The following is a 23246-nucleotide window of genomic DNA, read 5'->3' as shown; positions in this document are numbered from 1 at the left end:
GTGTGTGTGTGTGTGTGTGTGTGTCAGATGCGTCCACGCAGCAGGAACATGAGGAAGACTGCACTGAGCAGGATGCAGAGCGTGCACACGGTTGGAACCACGATCTCCGTCACCATCTCCATGTTGCCGATCAACGGATCTGAGACGCAGAACAAGTGTGAGAAGATTCACACACTGGAACACAGAGTACTCTATACAAGTATGTTTATATGTATATAAACATACATACACATCCTTTTTGGGCTTTGTGATTGGTGGATAACAATAAACACAATGCAGTCGTAACGGACATAAGTTAAAAAATAAAATACTATAAACATTTACTATCAGAGTAAACAAATAAAAATAATTAAGAGCATGTTAAATACGTCTGTTAATATATACATATTTAATACGTGAATATTGAAATAGCTGATATAGACTTTTAAAACATTTGAAAATGTTAATGTGCATTTTTTATTTAATTTTCTTAATTCTAAGTGTATTTGTCTTTCGATGTAATTCATTAGGTAATACATATATGCATGTTGCTCTCTGAACTTGGGGAACTAAACACGCAGTATTTTAAGTTCAGAGGACTCTTGTACCTAAACTTCATCATGCACTGGCCAAGCATGTTCCTGATCCCCCTGGGATCCTCTTCTAGCTGGAGGGGCGAAACAAAGAAAAACCTCGTTAGAGAGCGAAAGAACAAGCTTGAGACTTTTTCCTTTGTTTGGCCCCCCCAAACCCATCCGCCTTTATTGAGCTACCAACCTGCAGCCAGGAGCTGGTTGCTGGAGGAGCAGGTCTCCACGGCTTTCCTCTTCCAACTCTCCACCTGGAAGACAGACACGCTGAGCGGGTTAAAAGCAGCTCCAGGTGCTCTGATAGTAGTAAATGTTCTGGCGCTCGAGCTGCACGCGTGCTCAACTTGCTCAAGATGCTCGACGCGCTCCAGGTGCTCTGATAGTGATAAATGTTCTGGTGCTCGACGTGCTGTTCCTGTTAGACATGCTTGACACACTCTCTTGAAAAACTTAAGGTGCTCTTTAGACCTGCTCACTCGGCCTGCGTCGTCACAGACTTCCGTACCTCTCTCTGGTTGGGGAAGCCGTTGGAGCTGATGATGCGCTTGTAGAATTGGACCGAAGCCTTCGGGTAGCGCGACTTGTTTTTGCTCCTGAAGTCCACGTAGTAGAGTCCGAACCGCTCTGAGAACCCTTCGTCCCACTCAAAGTTGTCGAGGAGGGACCAGGCCGTGTAGCCCTTCACGTTCACCCCGTCCTTCATCGCTGGGGAACAAACAAACAAACGTTTGGATTCCTCTCACTGTGTTTTGATTTCCTCTTAGAGTTGAGCTGCTGTTGCACCTTTGAGCATCTCATTGATGTAGTCTTTGAAGTACTGCATCCTCCAGTCGTCACACAGGTCGGTGCAGAGCATCTTCTCCGACACGCCGTTCTCCGTCACATAGATCATGGGGTTTCCATACTGAGTCTGAAGGGGCGACATGCTGAGTGTGAAGGGGCTTAGCATGAAGAATAAAAGCGGAGGAAAATGGCTAGCTTGGCTCTTCTCGGCACATGATAACTGTTTTTTGTCAATAAATAATTACACAATAAAATAAATAATGACAACAAAACCACACATTTTCATGATGATGTTTGTCGGTGACTTCATTATTGAGCTTTAAAGTTGCTGGTTGGTGTATTTTTTTAGCTGTATAGACTGAGCCTGGCTAGCTGTTTTCCCCTACTTCCAGTCTTTATGCTAAGCTAAGTTAATCACCTCCAGCTACACATTTTAATAAACATCCATGTGATTATTACTTTTACATAACACAAGCTCATTTCCAAAAATTGCATTGGGCCCCACGTTGGGCGCCACGTTGGACCCATATTGGACCCACGTTGGACCCACATTGGGCGCCATGTTGGACCCACGCTGGGCGCCGCGTTGGACCCACGTTGGACCCACGTTGGACCCACGTTGGACCCACGTTGGACCCACGTTAGACCCATGTTGGGCACCACGTTGGACCCACATTGGACCCACGTTGGACCCACGTTGGGCGCCGCGTTGGGCCCCACATTGAACCCACATTGGACCTGCGTTGGACCCATGTTGGGCGCCACGTTGGACCCACGTTGGGCAGGGCGTTGGGCGACGCGTATACCTTGACGAAGTTCAAAAGGCGTCGGAAGCCCCAGGGGACTGAGTAGAGCCACTCGGAGCCGGGGTCGGGCCACCGGGGGTCAACCAGCTCGGCGAGGTCGCGGTCCGCGAAGTAGCTGTCGCCGAGTCCCGACGGGTAGTTCTTCTGGGTCACGTAGCGGGTGGTGAAGTGCCCGAGGCCCAGGAAGTCACAGGTGCCCTTGATGAAGCTCTTCTCCTGGGGCGAGAAGACGGGCAGCCGCGAGGCGCCCAGGCCCTGCTGGCCGCTCTTCCTGCCTGGAGGTCAAAAGGTCAAAGGGCAGGGCTGATGACTTCACTTATTTGACAGCACTACCGATCTTTCCTGGCAACCGAGGTAGTCCTTTTACGGGCACTCATTGAAATACTTTAAGAGGGAAATTCCCATGTACGGTTACTATTTGCACGATAAAACCCGGAAAGGTTTCTCGAATGGAACTCCTGCAGCTTTGCAGCGTTACGTCTTCGCACAATATAAACAATCTCAACTGGAGGAGCAAAGAATGCCCGTTGTCCTGAGAAGCAGTGTGGCGGCGGCGTACCGACATAGTCCTTCATCACTTGCGGGTAGTCTCCGTTGAAGATGGGAGTCGCAAACCAGCCCATGTAGAACTGGATGTAGCGCTCCGCCGCCTCGATGTCCTTCTGGTTGGTGATGTCCACCGGCTCGCCCCAGTCTGCTGTGAGCGAGATGCCAACCAGGCCTGCACACACACACACACACACACACACATGAATCATGGCGGCATTTTTAAGTCCCAAGGAAAAAAAAGAATGTTTTTTCACCTTTTTGTTTGCTTCTCCACTGCGTGTCGTACGAGTGCCACACTCGAGCGTGGGCCTGTAAGAGAGAGAGAGAGAGAGAGAGAGAGAGAGAGAGAGAGAGAGAGAGAGAGAGAGCGAGAGAGAGAGAGAGAGAGAGAGAGAGAGAGAGAGAGAGAGAGAGAGAGAGAGAGAGTGTCAGCAAGGGGTTTTTATTCAGGGTTTTAGTTATTTTCATAATCACAAAAAAGTCAAAGACTTTATTTTCCATTGGCTTCATTGAAGATACAAAGATTCAAAGCTGCAAAGCTTCAGAAATACATTCATGGGTTGAAGTCCTTCACACGCTTAGTCACAAAGGTTTTTGTTGTTGTATTTGTTTTGCATGTTTTGTTCAACGCACAATACGAACGTTTAGTGATCTAAAATTGTCGAAAAGGCACTTTTCCTTTCATTTAACGTTTAGTTAACTCTTAACTCTTAAGTAAAGCCAATAAATTCTTAACTTAAGTTAAGCCAGGTCCTCACCTTGATGATGTGGTGAGCCGCTCTGTAGGCGCCCGTCCCCTTCAGCTTCAGCCCGGGGGCGTGTTCCCCTGTTTCGTATCCCTCCACCGCGATGGACTGAAAACACACAAAGACGTCACATTTCAGACTGTCTGTAGTGACAGTGAACGCACCGTTGACCCACTACTTAACCTTCCTCTCCGTTTTAGGTATTTAATACATAAAATGAGGGTGTTTGACTTCGTCAGGAACCTCTATTTGAACTAAATACAACAAAAAAACGTTTTTTTTTCCATTAAATAATGAAATGCTCTGGTTGAAATGAGATGAGAAGAGACGAGGAACACATTGGATGACAGATCATTGTTTTTAGTGTATTTTACAGCTGATTAAGACATGGGTCAAAACAGACCAGCTAACACAAGAGAGGCAAACAGAAAGCTAACACAAGAGGAAGGTTAAAGGCCCACGTACCCAGGGGTTGTTGAAGGTGACCCAGTACTTCACTTTGGTCCCAAACCGCTCAAAGCACAAGTTGGCGAAGTCGTTGAAGTAGTTTACCATGCTGGCGTTCTGCCAGCCGCCATATTTCTCCTGCAGCACCTTGTGTGGTGAAAAAAAAACAAAAATACCTTCACATTAGGATCCCAACCTGTGGACGGGAAGGAAAAGGTTGAGTGTTCGGTGCTCACCTGAGGTAAGTCCCAGTGGTACAAGGTCACAATGGGCGTGACCTTGTTGTCCAGCAGCATGTTGATGAGGTCGTCGTAGTATTTGATTCCTTTCTCATTGATTTGTTCGCCTGAAGGAGTTGCCGTTAAATCATTAATATGGTAAAATATAACATTTAGGGCTGCGTCTAATCATTAAACAACGCTCGGAGCAACAAATTACAATGAATTTTCATTATTTTTCAGGTCATTGACTTCAATCACTAGCTAATTTAAAAAATAAAATGTCTTTCCACAACATTTGAAATTATAAAAATTAAAAAAAACAAAAAACAGATCATGGTTACTTTTCAGTCCGTTCGGTAAAATCCTCGGCCAGGAAATGGAGAAACGATAATGGTTCAGCTTCATGTCCTTCATCAAGGTGATGTCATCCTGAAGAACAAACCCACAGGACTTTATTTTAAGGAATACTTTGACGTCTTGAGAATCATGCTTCATAGTTAGTTAGACATATGGAGATTAGCTTAGCTTAGCACAAAGCCTGGCCACCATCTCACTGATTAACACATTACATCTTGTTTGTTTTAGTTTAGTAGCATGGTGGAATTAGCAGGCTAGCTCGCTACCAAGCCAGCTAACTCATTTAGTTAATATTAAAAACTTAGTTCTTCGTCCACATGCACTCTCTTGTCCCAGCGAAGGGGTCACTGCTATTGACAGATAAGTGACAACTTTGCTCATTTTCTGCAGCCAGTGTAGCATTAAAGCACAGTGCATTTAGCAAAGTAGCGGACAGCTGACTAGCGAGCTAGTTTTTCCTATTCTTTAATGCTATATTGCTGCCAAAAAATGAGCTGAACAGCAGCAGTGGGTCCATCGGTCCCTCGTCTCACTTTCCGTCGCTCTGGAGAAGGAACAGCTAACTAGCTAACTAGCTTACTAACTGTGTCTGTTGTGTTTTTAAAAAAGTACAATACTACTTTATTTTGTTCTCGTCAAACAGGTAAATAGTCGTTATTCTACACCTGGCGTTCATTTCGAGACTTTTTTAGCCTTTTTTTTTTTTTTGACTTTCTCGTCACCTTGAACGTCGCACAAGGAGTCCTTTGCGTCGTTTAAGTATATTTTCCCGCTGCTCTGGAGAAGGACAAGCTAACTAGCTAAATAGCTAACTAACTGCGTCCGTTGTCTTAAAAAAACAAAACAATTGCAATTTTATTTTGTCCTCGTCAAACCGTTAAATGTCCGTTGTTCTATACCTTTAAGTTTCTATACCTTCATACGTTTATTTCAAGCCTTTTTCAACCTTTTAATTATTTTTCTGCTCGCTTCATTAAACTTTCTCGTCACCTTGAACTTGTAGTAGCCGTCGCACGAGGAGTCCCCCGTGTCGTTGGAGTATATCTTCCCCTTCTTGTGGGTAAACGTGTCCCAGATGCTCTTTCCTTTGCCGTCGATGTTCCACGCTCCCTCCGTCTGATACGCAGAGCTGCCGGCTCCCCAGGAGAACCCTGCGCATAGAACCACGTGGAAGGAAGGGTATCATTATAACGTGGGGTTTTTGTGGGGTTTTTTTGCACCGGCTCGTGTTGGGGCGGCCCGACGTACCGGTCGGGAAGGTGCCGTAGTAGAAAGACGTCCTCTCGTTCTTCGTCCAGTCGAAGTCCTCCCAGGCCGAGGCGCACAGCACCAGGGCGAGCAGGTGGAGCAGCCTCAGGGCGTGGCGTTGCGGCAACATCCTCGTGGTCTTCGTCCTCAGTCACGCCTGAAGGTTTGAACGCCAGTTTGAGCTCACAGAAAAGATGGCTTGAGCACCATGCGGTCACTGATCAAACTGTACGGTTCAGGACCTTAACAACAGCCCACAAACTATTAACACACCTTTTTGGAAAGATTAGGCCCTAAAGAGTCAGAATCTGCAACAGTTGAACAGTGAAAAAAAGTGGGAAAACAGCTTCACATGGTTACGTAGACGTGTTTGTTAGTCAAATCTGACTTTGTAAATACTTATTAAGGATTGAGTAAAACCTCACGGTCCACTGTAGAAGTTGACAGAGTCGACGGAGATGACGTAAGAACTTAAACTTAACGGTCTCTTCTCAGGGTTGCGGTCTTGTAGCGATTTAAATGAAGTTAAATAACAATGTGGTTCCAGAGATAATTAATGAAACGGTTTACAAAAGGTTATCCTATAAGAACCTTTAAGGAACACGACGGGGGCCATAAAACACACTAAACATACCACAAAAAAACACATTTTTGACATTGTTTTCAAAATGTCCCATTGGGCGTTAACCCTAATAAATTGTATTAACAATTACATAATGACATGATTTTTTTTCAAATAGCAATAAAACAAAGCATCGGCCTGTCAGGAAGGAGTTTCAGTCAAAACACTGTCGTTCGGTTCAAAAAAGGAAAAATAACTTATTTTATTTGGGCCTGCTGGGTATCGAAATGATCATCAGCAGTTTAAATGGAGTTATAAACCAAATGGTTACGGAGATAATTAAGTTCCGCATGAATGGAGCTTTAAAAGGTAAAAAAAATGTCCACGGATTAAAAACCCCGCCAGAAGAAGACGCTGCGAGAGCTGGTCCAGGAGAGCTGCTGTAAAAGCTCCAGAAAGACGCCCATGGAGCCCACGTCGTGTCCCTCCACACATCCGACCCCTCGCCGCCCGCCGCCCCATCCCAGAGCCCCAGGAGAGCGGGTAGAGTCTGACCTGCTGCTCCTGCTTTTGTCTCCGCTGGAAGCCGCTCCAGAGTGCAAGAAACGTCCCCGAGCTTCTGGACATAACCCCGAACGCTGCAGCCAGACCACCGCCCCGCCAGGTCAGGGTCACAGCCAATGTCACGGATAACAGAGTGAAGCATCCAGTGCACATACACACACACACACACACACACACACACACACACACACTGGAGGCAGTGATGTGTGACAGTAAACCTGCTGCGGCAGACAGATCTTTTGGAGGAAAGACAGAAGGGATTCTGACGCTGTAAGCAAAAGTGTGCGGCTCGTCACGAGCTTCATCCTGTAGAAACCAGATGTTTTGATTCTCTGAGGAAAAGAAGAAGAAGAAGTGCGTCGGGCTTTAATTTATTCTCAGTAAATATTAAAGGTAGTAAACTTGTCGTTCTAAAGCTATCATTTTAATTTAATGTTTTTTCTTTAATTTTGTTTTTTTTTTGTCTTTTATTTCATTTTATTTCTTTTCTTTATTCAATTATTTTTCTTTAAAATATATATATATAGATTTTATTTTTAAATATCAAATATATTCATACTATAAAACAAAATTCTAGTAGGATTTTTATATTATATATATATATATATATATATATATATATATATATATATATATATATAATAAAAATAACAGCATTCAACAAGCTGCAGTACGACATATATATATATATATATATATATATATATGTATATATATATATATATACATATATATATATATATGTATATATATGTATATGTATATATATATATGTATATATATATATATATATATATATATATATATATATTGGCAAAACTAAATGAGACTTCACACAAAAATACTCATTGAACAAAAGTGAAGTCATACATATACAATATAAAAACAGAGGAAATGTCCGTGATAGTTGCTTCTCTCATCTATAAATAATGACAGTCCTCTCATCCACAGACAGTCACGTTGATCAAAAGAGAATAAAAAACACACACTGTTTTAATAGGATTATCTCCAACTGTGTGTTTCATATAAAACAATAATTCACGAAGCAACGCGTCGGTAAACGTGATTAACGTCGACAGATTCAAGCGGTGACGGTGTGATCTATACGTTGGGCCCTTCGGGGGTCACGACCTCCCCGCGGCTCTGAGCTCTGCCCCCGGCACAAAGCGTGAATGCAGCCGTTATCCTAAAGCTGCATTGTTGCGCCCAAAAAAACAAAAAGCTGAATTGTTGGCGAGCCAGAAAGCTGTCGGCGCTGCAGTCTCACGTGAGTCCAGAAGCTCGCTGCGCTGCACGTGATGCGCTTTCTCTCGCCGTGTGTTGTCATGTTTCCCTTTTGTGCTCTGCATGCACTTGCAGTGTGTTTGTGTGTGAAGACAACATGAGCGTGGCCCCCCATGTGTGTGTGTGTGTGTTTAGCATATCAATGGCCTCCAGAAGCACTCGGAGCCTTCCAGCAGCCGCCGGCTCGCCGTATTTAAGGGCCTCTCTCGTTGCCTCGCAGAGCGGACATGAACATCTTCACTAAAGTCCCAGGATTTGCCCAACAAACCAGGTATGTTGGTCAAACCTCCACCTCCACCTGCACCCGACTCCCCACAGGGTAGAGGCGTGGAGCTCCACCTGCTCTCCAACACCAGTTTCCCCTATGAAAAAAAACTAAGACAGAGAAGCACACAAAGCTGTACAGTTGAGGTGCAAGTTGATGTTTTATTCTGTATTTTTGATAAAGACTGGAGCGCGCCGCCTCTTTAAAATCACTAACAACCTGTCGTGGCACAAGCAAATGGAGTTCTTTCAGCGGCTCAGGTCTTCAGTCCCGCCTCCCTGGTTGTTCCCGTGGTGTGTTTCCAGTGTGCGGTGGTGTGTTTCGGGGGTGCAGTCGTTCATTCCATGTGTTTTGTGTGTCTGCAGCAAGCTGGGGTCTGTGCTCCAACGCGCCTTCTACGGGTCCAGTGGGAGGGTGAGTCACTCCATCAGTTCACTGTTTTACATGACACCAGTTTCCTGTCAAGGATCTTCTTCTTTTTTTGTGTGAAAGTAGAATATTGACTATTTTATTTAAAGCTACGTAGCTTAGCATAAAGAGTGGAGGCCGGTGGAAACAGCTAACCTACCTCTGACCTCCTGACACCTCTTAAAGGTACAGTGTCCTGCATTTAGCCAGATCTATTGGCAAAAATAGAATATATATATATATATATATATATATATATATATATATATATATATATATATATATATATATATATATATATATATTTATACACTCTATATAATATCAATAGGTTTGTTTTTCGTGAGTATCACAGCAGGTGGTGACATGTTTTTGTATACAGAGGCAAGAAATATCAGTTGTTTTTTCGTACAAAACCTCCAGTAATGCGATCCCTTAGGAGCTCCCTTCGTGGTGCGTTCAAGTGACACTTTGCATTTTGTGGCTATTTCACAAAATGCCGTGAGACTGTTGGACCGTCGGTGTCGTCGCGTTGTCCTCACCTCGGGTTTCAGCTGGTTGCAATCTGCAGCTTCGCCACTAGATGGCTCCACATTCTACATGCGAGACCTTTAATCTGAACGTCAGTAAATCCAGCAGCAGGTTTCTCAGGCTTCAGATACGACCATAGTTATTATGAGAATGAAGGTTTAAAAGAAAGGAGCCCTGACTGTGACTGCATGTACTATCTATGTAATGATGCACCTCGCAGTAAAAAACAAACTCCCAGCATGCTCTCTTTCATGTAACGGTTCTCCGCAGGTCACTCTCTTCGAGCAGCGGAACTTCGCCGGCCGCCGGCTGGACCTGAGCTCCGACTGCGCCCGGATCAGTGACAAGAACTTCCCCGAGAGATGCAACTCCGTGCAAGTGGAGAGCGGAGCGTAAGTCCACAGCACCGCGACCCGGGAGGCCGCGACGGGCCCACGAGAGAAGCTCAGTGGAAACACTTCAATATAGTTTATGCACGGATGAAACCCAGTGGATCTAGAAATATGAGGATGAAGTCTGGTGCAGATCAGCCTTAATAAGTTAATTTAGTTTAATCTGCGGGTGAAAATAAGTGTAAAAGGTAGAAAACATGCATCACAAAAGGACATTTAATATAGAAAATACACATTGTTTTTAATTATTAAAAATACTTAAGACAAATTTTGCATATATATATATATTATATTGACATATAGGGCTATGTTGAATTAAAATATAGCAACGATAAGAACATACAACTTCTACTAATATTTGTATTTTATTATGCGCACCATATATATATATATATATATAAACCAATATACCAGTAACACGTATGAACTTATGTATGTTCCCATGGGTTTTCTGTAGATTCTACCTTTTTAAATTATTAAAATAGGCCTTGAGGTTGAGGAGATAATTGGAATTTATTTAATCTGTTTCAGCATGAATTTACATATTTTATAATTTCATAATTGTGTAAAATGGAAGTCTCTCAGTGAATGTCAGCGTATTCGAGCGGATCAACAGCCTCAGTGTCTCCATCAATGTGTTGACAGCTGGGTCGGCTACGAGCATGAGAACTTCCGCGGCCGGCAGTACCTGTGGGACATGGCCGAGCGCGGCGAGTACAACTGCTACGACAAGTGGTGCGCTCAGGTGGACCACGTGTCCTCCGTCAGGGCCGTCAAACAGGTGAGGTCACGAGGTCACGACAGGCGAAGAGTCGTTTCGCTCTCATGTAGAAAAAATACTTTCAAATGAAAAATTAAACAGAATTGTTGAATCTGACATTTTCGGGAAATTAAACGTATTTCTGCGTCTGATTTTTCACACAAATTGAAGGTTTTACATTTAAATTACAACCAGTTATTAAGTAAATGTTAAGTAAATGTGTTGGTTACCCGCAGAACACGTTAGAAATCTGGAAATTGATAATTGCAATATGATTTATATATTGATTTTTAAAGAAAAGGGAAAATCTTTATAAGTGTCTTTCATCGTGCCTTTAGACATGTTTTCATCTACATTTTATATAATTTAAAATATAAATTTATAAAAACAGTTTTACTGACTTTAGAGGAAACAGAGCACTGATGGGTTTAGTAAACTAAATCAACAATAAAGTCCTAATCAATAGAAACAACATTTCCTGCTGACTGAGTCTGGAGGAACCATTAAAAACACAGGATTCCTTCATTTTTCATCCAGGACAACAATCCGGGCAAAGCTCAGCTGTTTGAGCGCGCCGGCTTCTCCGGGAAGAAGATGGAGATTCAGGATGACGTCCCCAACCTGATGAGCCGCTACAGCCTCAACCGGGTCGCCTCCATCCGCGTCATGGGAGGAGCGTAAGTCAGCCGAGCCCCGGGGGACTCCGCCGAGCCCCGGGGGACTCCGCCGAGCCCCGGGGGCCTCCGCCGAGCCCCGGGGGACTCCGCCGAGCCCCGGGGGCCTCCGCCGAGCCCCGGGGGCCTCCGCCGAGCCCCGGGGGCCTCCGCCGAGCCCCGGGGGACTCCGCCGAGCCCCGGGGGACTCCGCCGAGCCCCGGGGGACTCCGCCGAGCCCCGGGGGACTCCGCCGAGCCCCGGGGGACTCCGCCGAGCCCCGGGGGAGGCTACTTCAGACGACGTCATTCACAAAAAGTCATTTTACCTCCAGAACCAAGTCTGTCTGTCTTTGGGTTTTTAAGTCTTAGTCCAAATTCAAAGTCTCACATGAACACAAACGCAGGAGGCGGAAGGACGGAAACATTTGAGGCAACCGAGGCTCCTGCACCTCGTGTTATAGTACGAAGCCCAAATGACTTCTAATACTTGAGTTATTATATTTTATAGGATTTATTTCAGAATGTTGCGAAGCAAACTTATATTTTGAGTCTTAACAGCTCACATATTAATAAGACACCTTTTGGGAAAGAATAGGAATCAGTTACCAACATTTTTTAAAAAGTAAAAATTCAGGCGTTCAGGCCAAAAAAAACTGCAAAAATGACTTTAGCAAGTTTTTTAAAAAAAATTAAAAAATCATGTGTCTACTCACAAGGGTTACGAGATAGATATATAGAAAAAAATTAAAGGAACACTTTGAAAACACATCAGATCTCAATGTGGGAAAAAATGTCAGATATCTATACTGATATGGATAGTTTAATGTCTGAGGAATGAACGGATGCCGCATATTTTGATGAAAATGCGAGTTCCAGCCTACAGAGGGCTTGATTTCATAGACACCAGAACATCACAGTGAAAGAAATATGTGGCATTTTGCCGAAATTTTATTTTTGCAACTCAAACTGCTTCTCAATATCTTGTGTGGCCCCCATATGCTTTTTTTGAGCAGTCTTTCTATCTATCCATCCATCTATCCATCAAATGTTGGTTCTGTGAGTTTAAAGGTTGACTCGAGAGCGTCTGCTGCAGAAGGCTGAAGTCCCCGTGTCTCCTAACTCTGCAGGTGGGCCGTGTACCAGGAGCCCAACTACAGGGGTCCTCACTACATCCTGGAGAAGAGAGACTTCAACAACTTCTCGGACTGGGGCAGCCAGAACAGCACCGTGGGCTCCATGCGCCGAGTCCGCTTCAACTAGACCCGGGATCGGACCGCCGGGGCTTCCCGACAACCTCAAGAAACCCGTCAAGCTTTACACTCAAACAAAAAACTATTTTAGTAATAAACAGTTTACAAAAACGAAACTTGTTTTTGAGTTTTGATTCCTTTTGATGTCAGCAAAAAATGTTAAAAGGTCAAAACATTCATAAATATTAATGAGTGGAGCTTCACTAACACACACACACACACACACACACACACACACACACACACACACACACACACACACACACACACACACACTCTACCATGTGAAACTAGTGAACGAAGATTTCTAAACGAACGTCGGACGGATGAATTCCACAGCATGTAAAACGTGATAAAGCACAATATACATAATATACGATATACGATTGGACGAAGAGTTTAGGAGGACGCTCCTGATTGGCTGAGAGTCTAAGGTCAAAGTTTCTACTTCTGGTCAGTCCGTCCGTTTTTTATATTTACGTCTTTATATAATTGTATATATATGAATATACGTATGAATATATACATATAGATATTGAAATGTATATATTATTTAAAATATATATCCACAGTCACTTACATAAAACTCATGACATTTTTATTAAAATGTCCTCAACACTCGAGTCCTAAACTAAATCCAGGCTTTAGAACAAAGAATCACACATTTCACCTCCACAGACTCATTTTATTTAAAGAGTTTAACTCTGACACTGACTTTAGAGGGAGTCTGGGTAAAATGGGTCTAATATTTAATTTAATAAGACATACTCCAGATGAAATTACATAAACATTCCTGCTTTGATGAAAACTAAATAAATGTTTATGAAATATCCGACTTGCTCGTGTAAGTTTGCACCAATAAGCTGCAGACGTTTCTTATAGACGTGGAGGGAAACTTTCAAAATAAAAGTCATGGAAACAAACACCAGAAACAATCGACCGGCTGCTATCAAATAACTTGTTCTCCCAGTCTGGAGGTCTTTGTTAGAGTAACAACTCATCCATCTAATACGTGTTGTGATGCTGAGGAAAAGCCTCTATTCAAATGAAGAGCAGCTAAATCCTGATTATTTGACTTTTTATTCAGTTTGCATGAAGAACAGAAGAACACGGTGGCAGTAAAAACATTTCTTGATCGGGGACATGAGCTGCGTTTGGAGATGGAAACACGATTAAACCCTCACACACACACACACACACACACGTTACACATGGACACTCTGAAGCGCGTCACCACTTCTACGAGCTCCTTCAGGTAGTTTGTAGTTGATCCTAAAACATCACTTATGTCTGAAATGTTCATGTTCAGAACGAGGAGGAAGTCTTTCATCCAGAAACACCACCGGACTCGCTTTGTTAAATTCTCCCCGAAAAGCAGAAATCACTGCAGCTCTTTTTGCTTTTAGCAGAAAAGAGATTTTTTTTTTAAACTAACGATGAGCCTGCATTCTGTGGAGCGGTGTGTGTGTGTGTGTGTGTGTGTGTGTGTGTGTGTGTGTGTGTGTGTGTGTGTGTGTGTGTGTGTGCGTGTGTGCGTGTGTGAGAGAGGTTAACACAGTCAGTCGGCCTGTCGGCTCGTCTGCAGGAACTCGTTGTGCAGCTTCTCCTGAGCCTCAAACAGCTTCCGCAGCTTCTTGGCTTGTCCTTTGCTCAGCTCCTTTCCCTCAGCGTCATGAGACGGGAAACCCTGTTAGACAACAACAACAACAACAACAACAACTTCATTCACGCTCAAAATCACAGACAGTCATTCATTTTATCTAATGTCCTTCTATCTCATTTTTCTTTCATTAAATGCATCTTCTCTAAATGTGTTTTACCGTTTCGTCAAACTTTGAGAACTTGTCGGTTTCTGAGAGGAACATCTGACCCGCTGGAAGCTTCATCTTAGCCAGCTTTACCGCCTGAAACAGAGGAAGAGGAAGAAGAGGAAGGATGAAGAGGAAGAGGAAGAAGAAGGAGGAGGAGGAGAGTGATGAGAGAGAACTCGTGCCCAGGAGAAGACAGACCTCTTGTTCTTGCTTCTTGCGGGCGGCTTCCTCCTTCTTCCTCTTCTTGTCTGCCTCCATCTGCAGGAGAACATGAGAACCGAGAGCAGAACATATAAACGATCTGATCCACGCTTTCTATTCTGACCTTTCACAATAAAAGCCCTAAACACCATTCTCTCCTCCTCACCTGCTTCTTCTCCTCCTTCTCCTTCAGCAGTGTCTCCTTGTCCACCAGCTTCACCACGGTGGGCAGACCTGAAACATCTTCATCTTCAGAGTTGCTCGTCTTCACACAGATGGATAATGTCATTAAACAGGAAGTGTTTCTACCTTCGTGGTCTTCCAGCCGCACGCCGAGCTCCGGTAACGTGTCGTCACGGACGACGTCACACAGCTGCAGCAACGCCGTCACTACAGGACATCACATTATATTATAGTACATTATATTATAGTACAGTACATTATATTACAGTACAGTACATTATATTATAGTACAGTACATTATAGTACAGTACATTATATTACAGTACATTATATTATAGTAGAGTACATTATATTATAGTACAGTACATTATAGTACAGTACATTATATTACAGTACATTATATTATAGTACAGTGCAGTACATTATATTACAGTACATTATATTATAGTACAGTGCAGTACATTATATTACAGTACAGGACATTACAGTACATTATGTTATAGTATACTACAGTACATTATATTACAGTACAGTACATTAAAGTTAAACAAAGTAAAACTAAAGGAAGTAAAAAACATGTAATAAAATGTAATACATTTTATTTAAGTTAAACAAAAACACATTTAATTAAAGTTAAATAAAGTAAAAATAAAGTTTTAACAATAATCATGAGATCAACTCTCTCACCTTTCTGCTCTCGGGCGATCTTCCTGACTCCTTCTCTGAAGTCTGAGAGAACGGAGAGGAACGGCATCACGGTGCTCTCCAGCTGCGCACACACACACACACACACACACACACACACACACACACACACACACACACACACACAGTAACAATGAGCTGGTCACATGACGTTAGATATTCATTTCAGTAGATGTCTCTGATCATCATTCATTCATAATCAATGTCGTCATCAACAACAACAACAACAACAACAACAACAACAACAACAACAACAACAGCAGCGGCAGCAGCAGTCGGCCTCTGGACTCACGTCAGCGCTCTGGCCCGCTCCTCCAACGGGGAACCCGATGGGCTCTGATCCCTCGATGGCCCCGAAGATCTGAAAGACAATAACTCGTTTCAGTGGTGGAACGCAGGAAACACATAAAATATATGAAATACATATAAATACATAGACACACATGAAATACATAAAAACACCAAAAAACACCAAAATTATTTAAAAAAAACATAAAAAATACTAAAAAACACATAAAATACAAAAGAAACACAAAAACACAAAAAAATACAAAAAATACAAGAAAATACAAAAAGATACATAAGATTGCTATTATAGTTGTACACAAAAAAACAAAAACATAAAAAAAATCCATAAAAACACAAAAGTAAAAAAAAATAATAATCACATAAAAATACAAAATAAATCCATAAAAACATGTACCAAGAGAATAAAAGCATCTCATGATAATCACTCGTGAGCGCATTAGTTTAAATGTTTTAACAGCGGTCATGTGAGTTGTTTTAAATGTTTAAACTACATTACCCAGAATGCTTAGAACCACAGCACTTCTGGTTTGTCTTCTTCTGGGTTTAAGGAGACTCAAAGCTCACACTTCCACCTAGTGGACAGTTTCAAAACTGCATACAGAAGGCAGTAAACTCTGTTATGATTTTACTGGGAAGTATTACATCACTCAGAGACTCGAGTACACACAGACACACACACGCACGCACACACACACACGCACGCACACACACACCTGCAGCATGCGGGTGAGGTACTGGGCGACGCCCCCCAGCAGCAGGCGGTTGGGCCTCAGCTTGCCGCTCTTCCTGTTGGCGATGTAGCTGTTGCTATGGCCGACCAGCACACGCATCTCCTCCAGGGCGGCGCGCGTGTCCACGTTGTCGCACAGCGCCTCGTGCACGGCCGACTTCCTGTCGGAGAAACTGGAGAACGCGGGAAACCCATTTATGAAAGAGACCTTTGAAGGGAACCGCTTCTGTATTTGAGACCCGGTGTAAATCTGCTCTGAGCGGGCACACCAGACTCCATTTATAAAAACAGTGATTTAAGCTCAAGCACCACATGAGTTGCTGGTCGACTGCTGCATCCGCCTGGGAGTTAGTGTGTGTTGTTCTGTGACTTTGGTGAATCGGAACCAACACTTTAAAAACACCAAAGTGACACAACAACACAAACATACTCTAAGGTGGCTCAGCAGTAAACTAGCAGCTCCTGCCTTTAGAGAGCTTAAATCACTGTTTTTATGAATGGAGTCTGGTGCGTTTGAACGAGAGCGGCAGTAAAGCGGTCACCTGTTGTTGAGCTCTGTCTCGGCCGCCTCCCACTTCTCAAATTGACCGGTGATGTCACAGGGAGCGCGCAGGATGTCCTTCACGTTCAGGAAGAACTCCTGTCGCGCGATGAAACAAAAGATTAGAGAATAAAAACATTAAAAAAACGGACAGACTCGACTGGGCTTCACACTCACGTTCAGGAACTTCTCGTACTGGACGGCCGACTCCATGGTGTTGGACGAGTAGTCCAGCGTGTCCTTCCAGGAGTGCATGAGAAACGCCAGGCGGAGCTGACGCGCTGAAGGACGACAACGACGCAACAACCTGAACCCACAACAACCTGAACCCGCCGCTCACCTCACACAGGACGCTCACAGGCAAACTGCTGGTTCTTAAAGGGACAGTACGGGGGTTTAGGAGCGTGTGTCTGGGAGTTTCTTCTTCAACAGGTTTTACTGCGGTAGATGAAGACATATTTTATACTCACTCAAAGAATCTATATCTTTATCTTTTATGACGGGAACTGAAGCTTCTCTTCCAACATACCAACATACCATCTTCCAACATTCCATTCATAAAAACACTGATTTAACCTTTGAGAGCTCAGTAGCTGCTGGTTGACTGCTGTCTCCTCTTGTGAGTGTGTTAATGTTATTGTGTGACTTTGGTGTTTGAAAGGGTTTGTTCAGATTCACCAAAGACACACAACCACACACACTAACTCACAGGTGGATTCAGGAGTAAACCAGCAGCTTCTGTTTTCTACGCAAGTTAAATTACTGTTTTTGTGAATGGAGTCTGGTGTGTTTAAAGAGAGCAAAGTTAAGAGGTAAAAATACTTAAATAGATTCTTTTAGAGTCACAAAAACACACCCCTAAACACCCGTACTGTCCCTTTAAGAGGAGCATACAGAAGCAGTCACCTGTGTTCTTCGCCAAGGCGTCTTTAATGGTGATGAAGTTCTTCAGAGATTTCGACATCTTGCAGCCGGCGATGGTCAGGTGTCCGGTGTGCAGAAAGTACCGGACCCAATGGTCGTTCTGGAAGAACGCCTGCGAGGAAAGAAACACAGAATCAAAATCTCTTACTTAAATTCACCCAAAACCAGAGCAAAAATATATTTTCAAAAAATAACCGATAAAAGCAGTTTTTTCTTCGCGTACCTCGGACTGAGCCAACTCGTTGTCGTGGTGGGGGAACCGCAGGTCGAACCCCCCGCCGTGAATGTCCATGGACTCTCCCAAGACGGCGCCGGCCATCGCCGAGCACTCGATGTGCCAGCCGGGCCTCCCCTGCGACAACACAAACGCACGATAAACGCACGAAAAACGCACGACAAACGCACAGCAGCAGTCAGAGGACGAGCGAGCGCGAGGAAAAAACACGACTTGGCGGAGCGCCGGCGCCCACCTTCCCCCAGGGGGCGTCCCACGAGGGCTCGCCGGGCTTAGAGGCTTTCCACAGGGCGAAGTCGTTAGGAGACTTCTTCTCACTCAACCGGTCAGCGGAGACGCTCAGGTCACCTGCAGGGACACACACAAAGAGAGACACACACCAGGTAGAGACACACACACCACGTAGAGACGCACACACCACGTAGAGATGCACACACCAGGTAGAGACACACACACCAGGTAGAGACGCACAAACCAGGTAGAGACACACACACCAGGTAGAGACAAACACACACCAGTTGGAGACACACACACACCAGGTAGAGACGCACACACACACACACACACACACAACAGGTAGACACAAACACACACCAGTTAGAGACACACACACAACAGGTAGAGACGCACACACACACACACACACACACACACACACACACCAGGTAAAGAGACACACACACACCAATTAGAGACACACAAACCCTCGGGTTGAACTGTAATACTTGTGGTACTAGTGTACTAGTGTACTTGTGTACTTGTACCTTCACCCTCCTGCAGAGCCGTCTGGTCTCCGAAGGCCTCCGGCACCAGTTTGGCGTACGAGTGCAGCGGACTGCCGTCGAACTTCAAGGTGTCGAAGTACACGGAGCCGTTTGACTCGTAGCTGCCAGCGCCAGGGGAACAAACATCAACAAGAAGCTCTGTATGACAACAACAACAACAACAACAACAACAACAACAACAACAACAAGCACGAGTTCCTTCCTCACCCGTAACCGTTGGACACAACCTGCTCCACGAACTTTACGATCTCCGGCACGTATTCGCTGACTCGGGTGAGAACGTCCGGAGGGAGAACCTGGTGGTCAGGAACACAGAGTTCAGCTTTGAGCGTAACGTTCTGGACTTGGAGCCAGCAAAGAGCAGCTCTTGTGGCCAAAATGAGAACTACAACAACAAATCCTTCACTGACTGAGAAAATGAAATACAACGACTGAAAGGAAGTTAAATAAAATCCTTTTTGGACAGCATCGGGCTGTGTACTCACGTTCAGGGCCTCCATGTCTTTGTGGTACTCTGCCTCCCAGAAACTGGGCAGCACGGAGAAGATGGAGTTCTCCGTCACCTGACTTCCAAACTGCTGGTCCAGCCAATCAGAGAGCAGGTCCTTGGAGCTCTCCAGCAGCACCTGGTGAGAAACACGCCAGGTTTAGTACTACTACAGGTATACAAAGAGATAAAATTGGTCACATGACCTGTCACATGGCCCATCTCACCTGGGCCAGAGACTGCACGACCTCGTGGGCCGCTTTGCCCTGCATCGCCGCCTGCAGGGGCAGCAGGGCGGCCGTGACGGCGGCGTCCAGCCTCTCCAGCATCTGTTTCTTGTCCGGGTCCGTCGTGGCCTTCAGAACGGCCTGAAAGGGCTGAGAGGAGCACAGGCAGGAGGGCTGTGAAGCTCTATGAACCTCTATGAACCTCTATAAAGTCTGTGAACCTCTATGAAGCTCTATGAAGCTCTATGAAGTCTATGAACCCTGTGAGCCTCTCCACAGTGTACTTGTGTACTTGGTCAGCGTCTCAGTACCTCTCTGGCGCTCAGCACGTCCTGCAGCAGCTGAGCGGCTGGCGGCTGCTGGTCCTTGTACTGGTCCAGCAGGTGGTTCTGACGGGCCCGCCGGATGATCTGAGAGGAAGCAACAGCATCAGGACCAGAAGCAGAGACACGCGAGGCGTTCAGGGACCGAATGAAAGATGACAACCTGACGATAACGAGGTTTTTCAGGGTTGATTATTGATCATGATCATGATTGTTGATCATAATTATGATTCATAAATGACTCATAAACCCTTACCTTGTCGTCGATGTCCGTGATGTTCATGCAGTAGAACACGTCGTACTTAAAGTAGTCCTTCAGAACCCGTCTCAGAATATCAAAGGAGATGTAGGATCTGTGGCAAGAGAAATATCATATTACAGATATATATATATATATATATATATATATATATATATATATATATATATATATATATATATATATATATATATATATATATATATATATATATACACACATACATACATACATACATACATACATACATACATATATACATACATACATATTATAAACATCCTGTGGTGTACCTGGCGTGTCCCATGTGTGAGGCGTCGTACACTGTGGGTCCACAGCAATACCACGTCACCCGGTTCCCTTTCTGGGGGACGAACGGCTCCTGAAGCACCAAGACAACGAATCAACAACAACAAATCAACAACAACAAATCCTCCTCCTCCTCCTCCTGCTCCTCCTCCGTTACCTTCGCTCTGGTGAGGCTGTTGTAGAGCTGGAGTTGTGGGACCTTGGTTCCTCCTGGAGGGGTCCATGGCGGCTGAACCCGCTTCCCTTTCACTGAAAGAGAGAAAGAACAAAAACATGAACTTGAAGAAGGAGAACGGACATTTTCTTGTTGAGTTTAAATGTTTCATTGATTCATCAGGAAGCTGTGAAGCGTGAACACACCTGTCTTTTATTTAACGCTGCAAAAGGAAACAACTCAAAGCATAGGCCCTTCATCTAACGCCCTCCTACTTCTGTTTCCAACATTCACAGAACCTCAACGAGGGGCAAAACCCACGAGAACCCACCAAACAGCGCCGCTTCTAGTGAAAACTACCACCAGGAACTTTTGTTGCGTCGGTTCTGGCGCCCGCTAAATAACACATAACTTCCTGTAAATGTCTCACTTGTCTGTCTGCGAAACCTTTTTCGTCGGCAGGTTTGCGAGCAGGAACCAGACCCCGTGAGAACCGGACCCTGTGAGGTTTTTCCCAGCTGCTGACATTTTGTTTGAACAGTGATAAACTACGAGGAACGAACGTTGAAAAATTCCCAAAAGGACTTCAGGGTTCATGCACGTCAGTGTTTGCTTGCAGAGGACCTCAGATAGCCTCTACATTGGGGGCCCGGACCGGTTCTCGGACCGGATCTCGGACCGGTTCTTGGACCGTCTACTCACTGCTCTCAGGGTGGAGGTCCTGCTGCAGGGCCTCTATGTGCCTGTACCAGCGCAGAGCGTGGACATGCTGCGGGTCTGGGGGTCTGCGGAGGAGCCTAAAGGCCCTCTGGTCGGCAGGGGACGGGCAGAACCCGGCCAGGTAGCTGCGGGGGGCTAGGAGGTCGTTCAGGGCCGCTGCCAGCGCGGACTCCTCCTCTATCTGAAGCAAGGGGCCAAACTCAAAGGCTGCAGAAACGAGAGGGCAGACAGTCGCAGAGTTACCGGCCGGGCCGGAGGAAACACCCCCAACAGACCCGGTCAGCTAACGCTACCTAGCTCTGAAAGTGCGTTAGGTACAAAGGTCAGCACGACCCCAACAGACCCGGGCAGCTAATGTTAGCTAGCTCGGATAGAGTGTTAGCTACAAAGGCTTGCTTGCAAGCTAGCTAATGTTAGCTACCTCTGAAAGAGTGTTAGCTACAACGGCTCGCTTGTTAAACTCCCACTGTTTCCTCTCAGCGTCATTCAGAGAAGAGCATGAGGATCTGAGGGTTTCTAAACTCATGAAACAGACTCTGAATGGGATTTAAAAGAGAAACAAATCAACAAAACATGCTGATAAACAAGTACAGCGATAAATATAAACATCACAAAATATCACCTCATCTTGATCAGTTAACCTTTTTCTTTGTTCAAAGAAAACCACGATTTCACAGAAATGACCAACGACTGAAAGTGAATCAGAAATAAAGTCAAATGGAAACTGAAAGAAGTATATATATATATATATATATATATATATATATATATATATATATATATATATATATATATATATATATAATAAATAATAATAATTGTATTATAATCATACAAGCCATTCCAAAAGTACTGGGACCTTAAATTAAATCAAATGACCTTCAAACAGAAAGTGAACAGATCAAACTGGATGATGCAACGGTGCAAAAGCAAAAAAAAAGCATATTAAGAAATAAACGTGTACGATTAAAAACTGAACTACAGATCAGAGTCTCGATAATTATTTATTTGAATCGTTATCTGTAAATAAATCTGCAGTTGACCGAGGATGTGGACTAACAATCTGGTCCAATAAAAGATGCTGAAGTATTAAACACCGAATAAACAGACGTTAATGTCGCAGGCCCTAAACTTATCAATAATATTAGGTGTGTGGTTATGATGAACATAAATTACTGTTACATGTTTCGCTACTACTACTACTTTACATCAGTGGAAAGACACTTATGTCACAAGGACAGATGCAGTAGATGTAAGACTTAATAATAAATCCCCTCCATCACTAGAACACCGTTACACTGCTGTTTGTTCATTCATTTAACATTATCTTATTTGTGTTATATGTTGTGCATCGTTCCTATTATGCTATCCTATGTGTATACATATTGTGCATTTTTTCTTTGTATTCTATCTATCTATACCATCTATGATGTGACAGCTACATTTTTGCGGAACACGCCAAACCAAACCCCATTCAAAATCCGGAACCCATTATAAACCCAGTAAATCATATTAAATCAAATACTGCCATCTTGAATATGTGCGCCGAATTGAAGAACGTCTTCCTCTAAATACCAGACACCTCTCGACATTGTGTTTGATGACCTGCGTGTCTCTGCTGACACATTGCGCCGCTCTACCTGCGAGTTTAAATGGTGAGGTTTTTAAACGGGGTTTCGTCACTCGCTGACCGGCGTTATCTTGAGCTAACGTCGCTAGCAAAAACGCATCCCGTGGCGCTGCTCGCGGGTCTTAACGAGTCTTAGCAAGTCTTTTTAATGACGTGGGGGGAAACTAAACAAAATGTTCTGTACCTGGCTCCGCTGAGATCGACATGGCCACAGTGCTGGATGGTTCGGATGCTGCTGATGCAACACTAACGTGTCCGGAAGAAGAACCCGAGCGCTGAATTCAAAGCGGAGTCGAAAAGCGGAACCAAAGTGCTC

The 23246-nt window shown here is 44.3% G+C and overlaps 3 protein-coding genes across 4 annotated transcripts; 1 reads left to right on the top strand and 2 right to left on the bottom strand.

The window, feature by feature from the left end:
• Positions 1 to 23: 23 nt before the first annotated feature.
• Positions 24 to 6982, bottom strand: lctla (lactase-like a). Its single transcript, XM_068582060.1, has 14 exons — positions 6844 to 6982; positions 5727 to 5883; positions 5469 to 5629; positions 4463 to 4550; positions 4137 to 4246; positions 3919 to 4047; positions 3466 to 3561; positions 2962 to 3016; positions 2718 to 2879; positions 2159 to 2433; positions 1353 to 1479; positions 1075 to 1274; positions 757 to 820; positions 24 to 139 (listed from the first exon to the last, which is right to left on the bottom strand). Exons 2-14 carry the CDS (start codon positions 5854 to 5856, stop codon positions 24 to 26), a joined length of 1713 nt encoding a protein of 570 aa, XP_068438161.1. The 5' UTR covers positions 5857 to 5883; positions 6844 to 6982.
• A 1045-nt stretch (positions 6983 to 8027) lies between these two features.
• On the top strand, positions 8028 to 12459 carry crybgx (crystallin beta gamma X). The gene is made up of 7 exons (XM_068582170.1): positions 8028 to 8119; positions 8272 to 8407; positions 8767 to 8815; positions 9611 to 9732; positions 10378 to 10513; positions 11030 to 11169; positions 12275 to 12459. The coding sequence occupies exons 2-7, from the start codon at positions 8364 to 8366 to the stop codon at positions 12405 to 12407; spliced, it is 624 nt and encodes a 207-aa protein (XP_068438271.1). The 5' UTR covers positions 8028 to 8119; positions 8272 to 8363; the 3' UTR covers positions 12408 to 12459.
• Positions 12460 to 13463: 1004 nt separating this feature from the next.
• Positions 13464 to 23230, bottom strand: cars1 (cysteinyl-tRNA synthetase 1). Of its 2 annotated transcripts, XM_068581978.1 has the most exons (23): positions 23115 to 23230; positions 21283 to 21507; positions 20584 to 20675; positions 20411 to 20499; positions 20115 to 20211; positions 19847 to 19945; positions 19536 to 19685; positions 19307 to 19447; positions 19029 to 19117; positions 18801 to 18922; positions 18272 to 18384; positions 18025 to 18153; positions 17784 to 17913; positions 17055 to 17158; positions 16879 to 16976; positions 16320 to 16509; positions 15590 to 15658; positions 15280 to 15361; positions 14719 to 14799; positions 14576 to 14643; positions 14407 to 14466; positions 14218 to 14301; positions 13464 to 14084 (listed from the first exon to the last, which is right to left on the bottom strand). In XM_068581978.1, the coding sequence occupies exons 1-23, from the start codon at positions 23134 to 23136 to the stop codon at positions 13956 to 13958; spliced, it is 2463 nt and encodes an 820-aa protein (XP_068438079.1). In that variant the 5' UTR covers positions 23137 to 23230; the 3' UTR covers positions 13464 to 13955. The 2 variants fall into 2 exon arrangements, with proteins under 2 accessions (XP_068438079.1, XP_068438089.1); XM_068581988.1 differs by lacking the exon at positions 21283 to 21507 and having other exon boundaries at positions 23115 to 23224.
• Between the last annotated feature and the right edge of the window lie 16 nt (positions 23231 to 23246).

This window comes from Clinocottus analis, unplaced genomic scaffold (assembly GCF_023055335.1).
Source record: "Clinocottus analis isolate CAN_PGR_092001 unplaced genomic scaffold, fCliAna1.0.p SCAF_10, whole genome shotgun sequence".
NCBI classification, from domain to species: Eukaryota; Metazoa; Chordata; class Actinopteri; order Perciformes; family Cottidae; genus Clinocottus; species Clinocottus analis.
The sequence above is the reverse complement of the archived record's forward strand: the minus strand, read 5'-3'. Positions and strand labels throughout refer to the sequence as shown.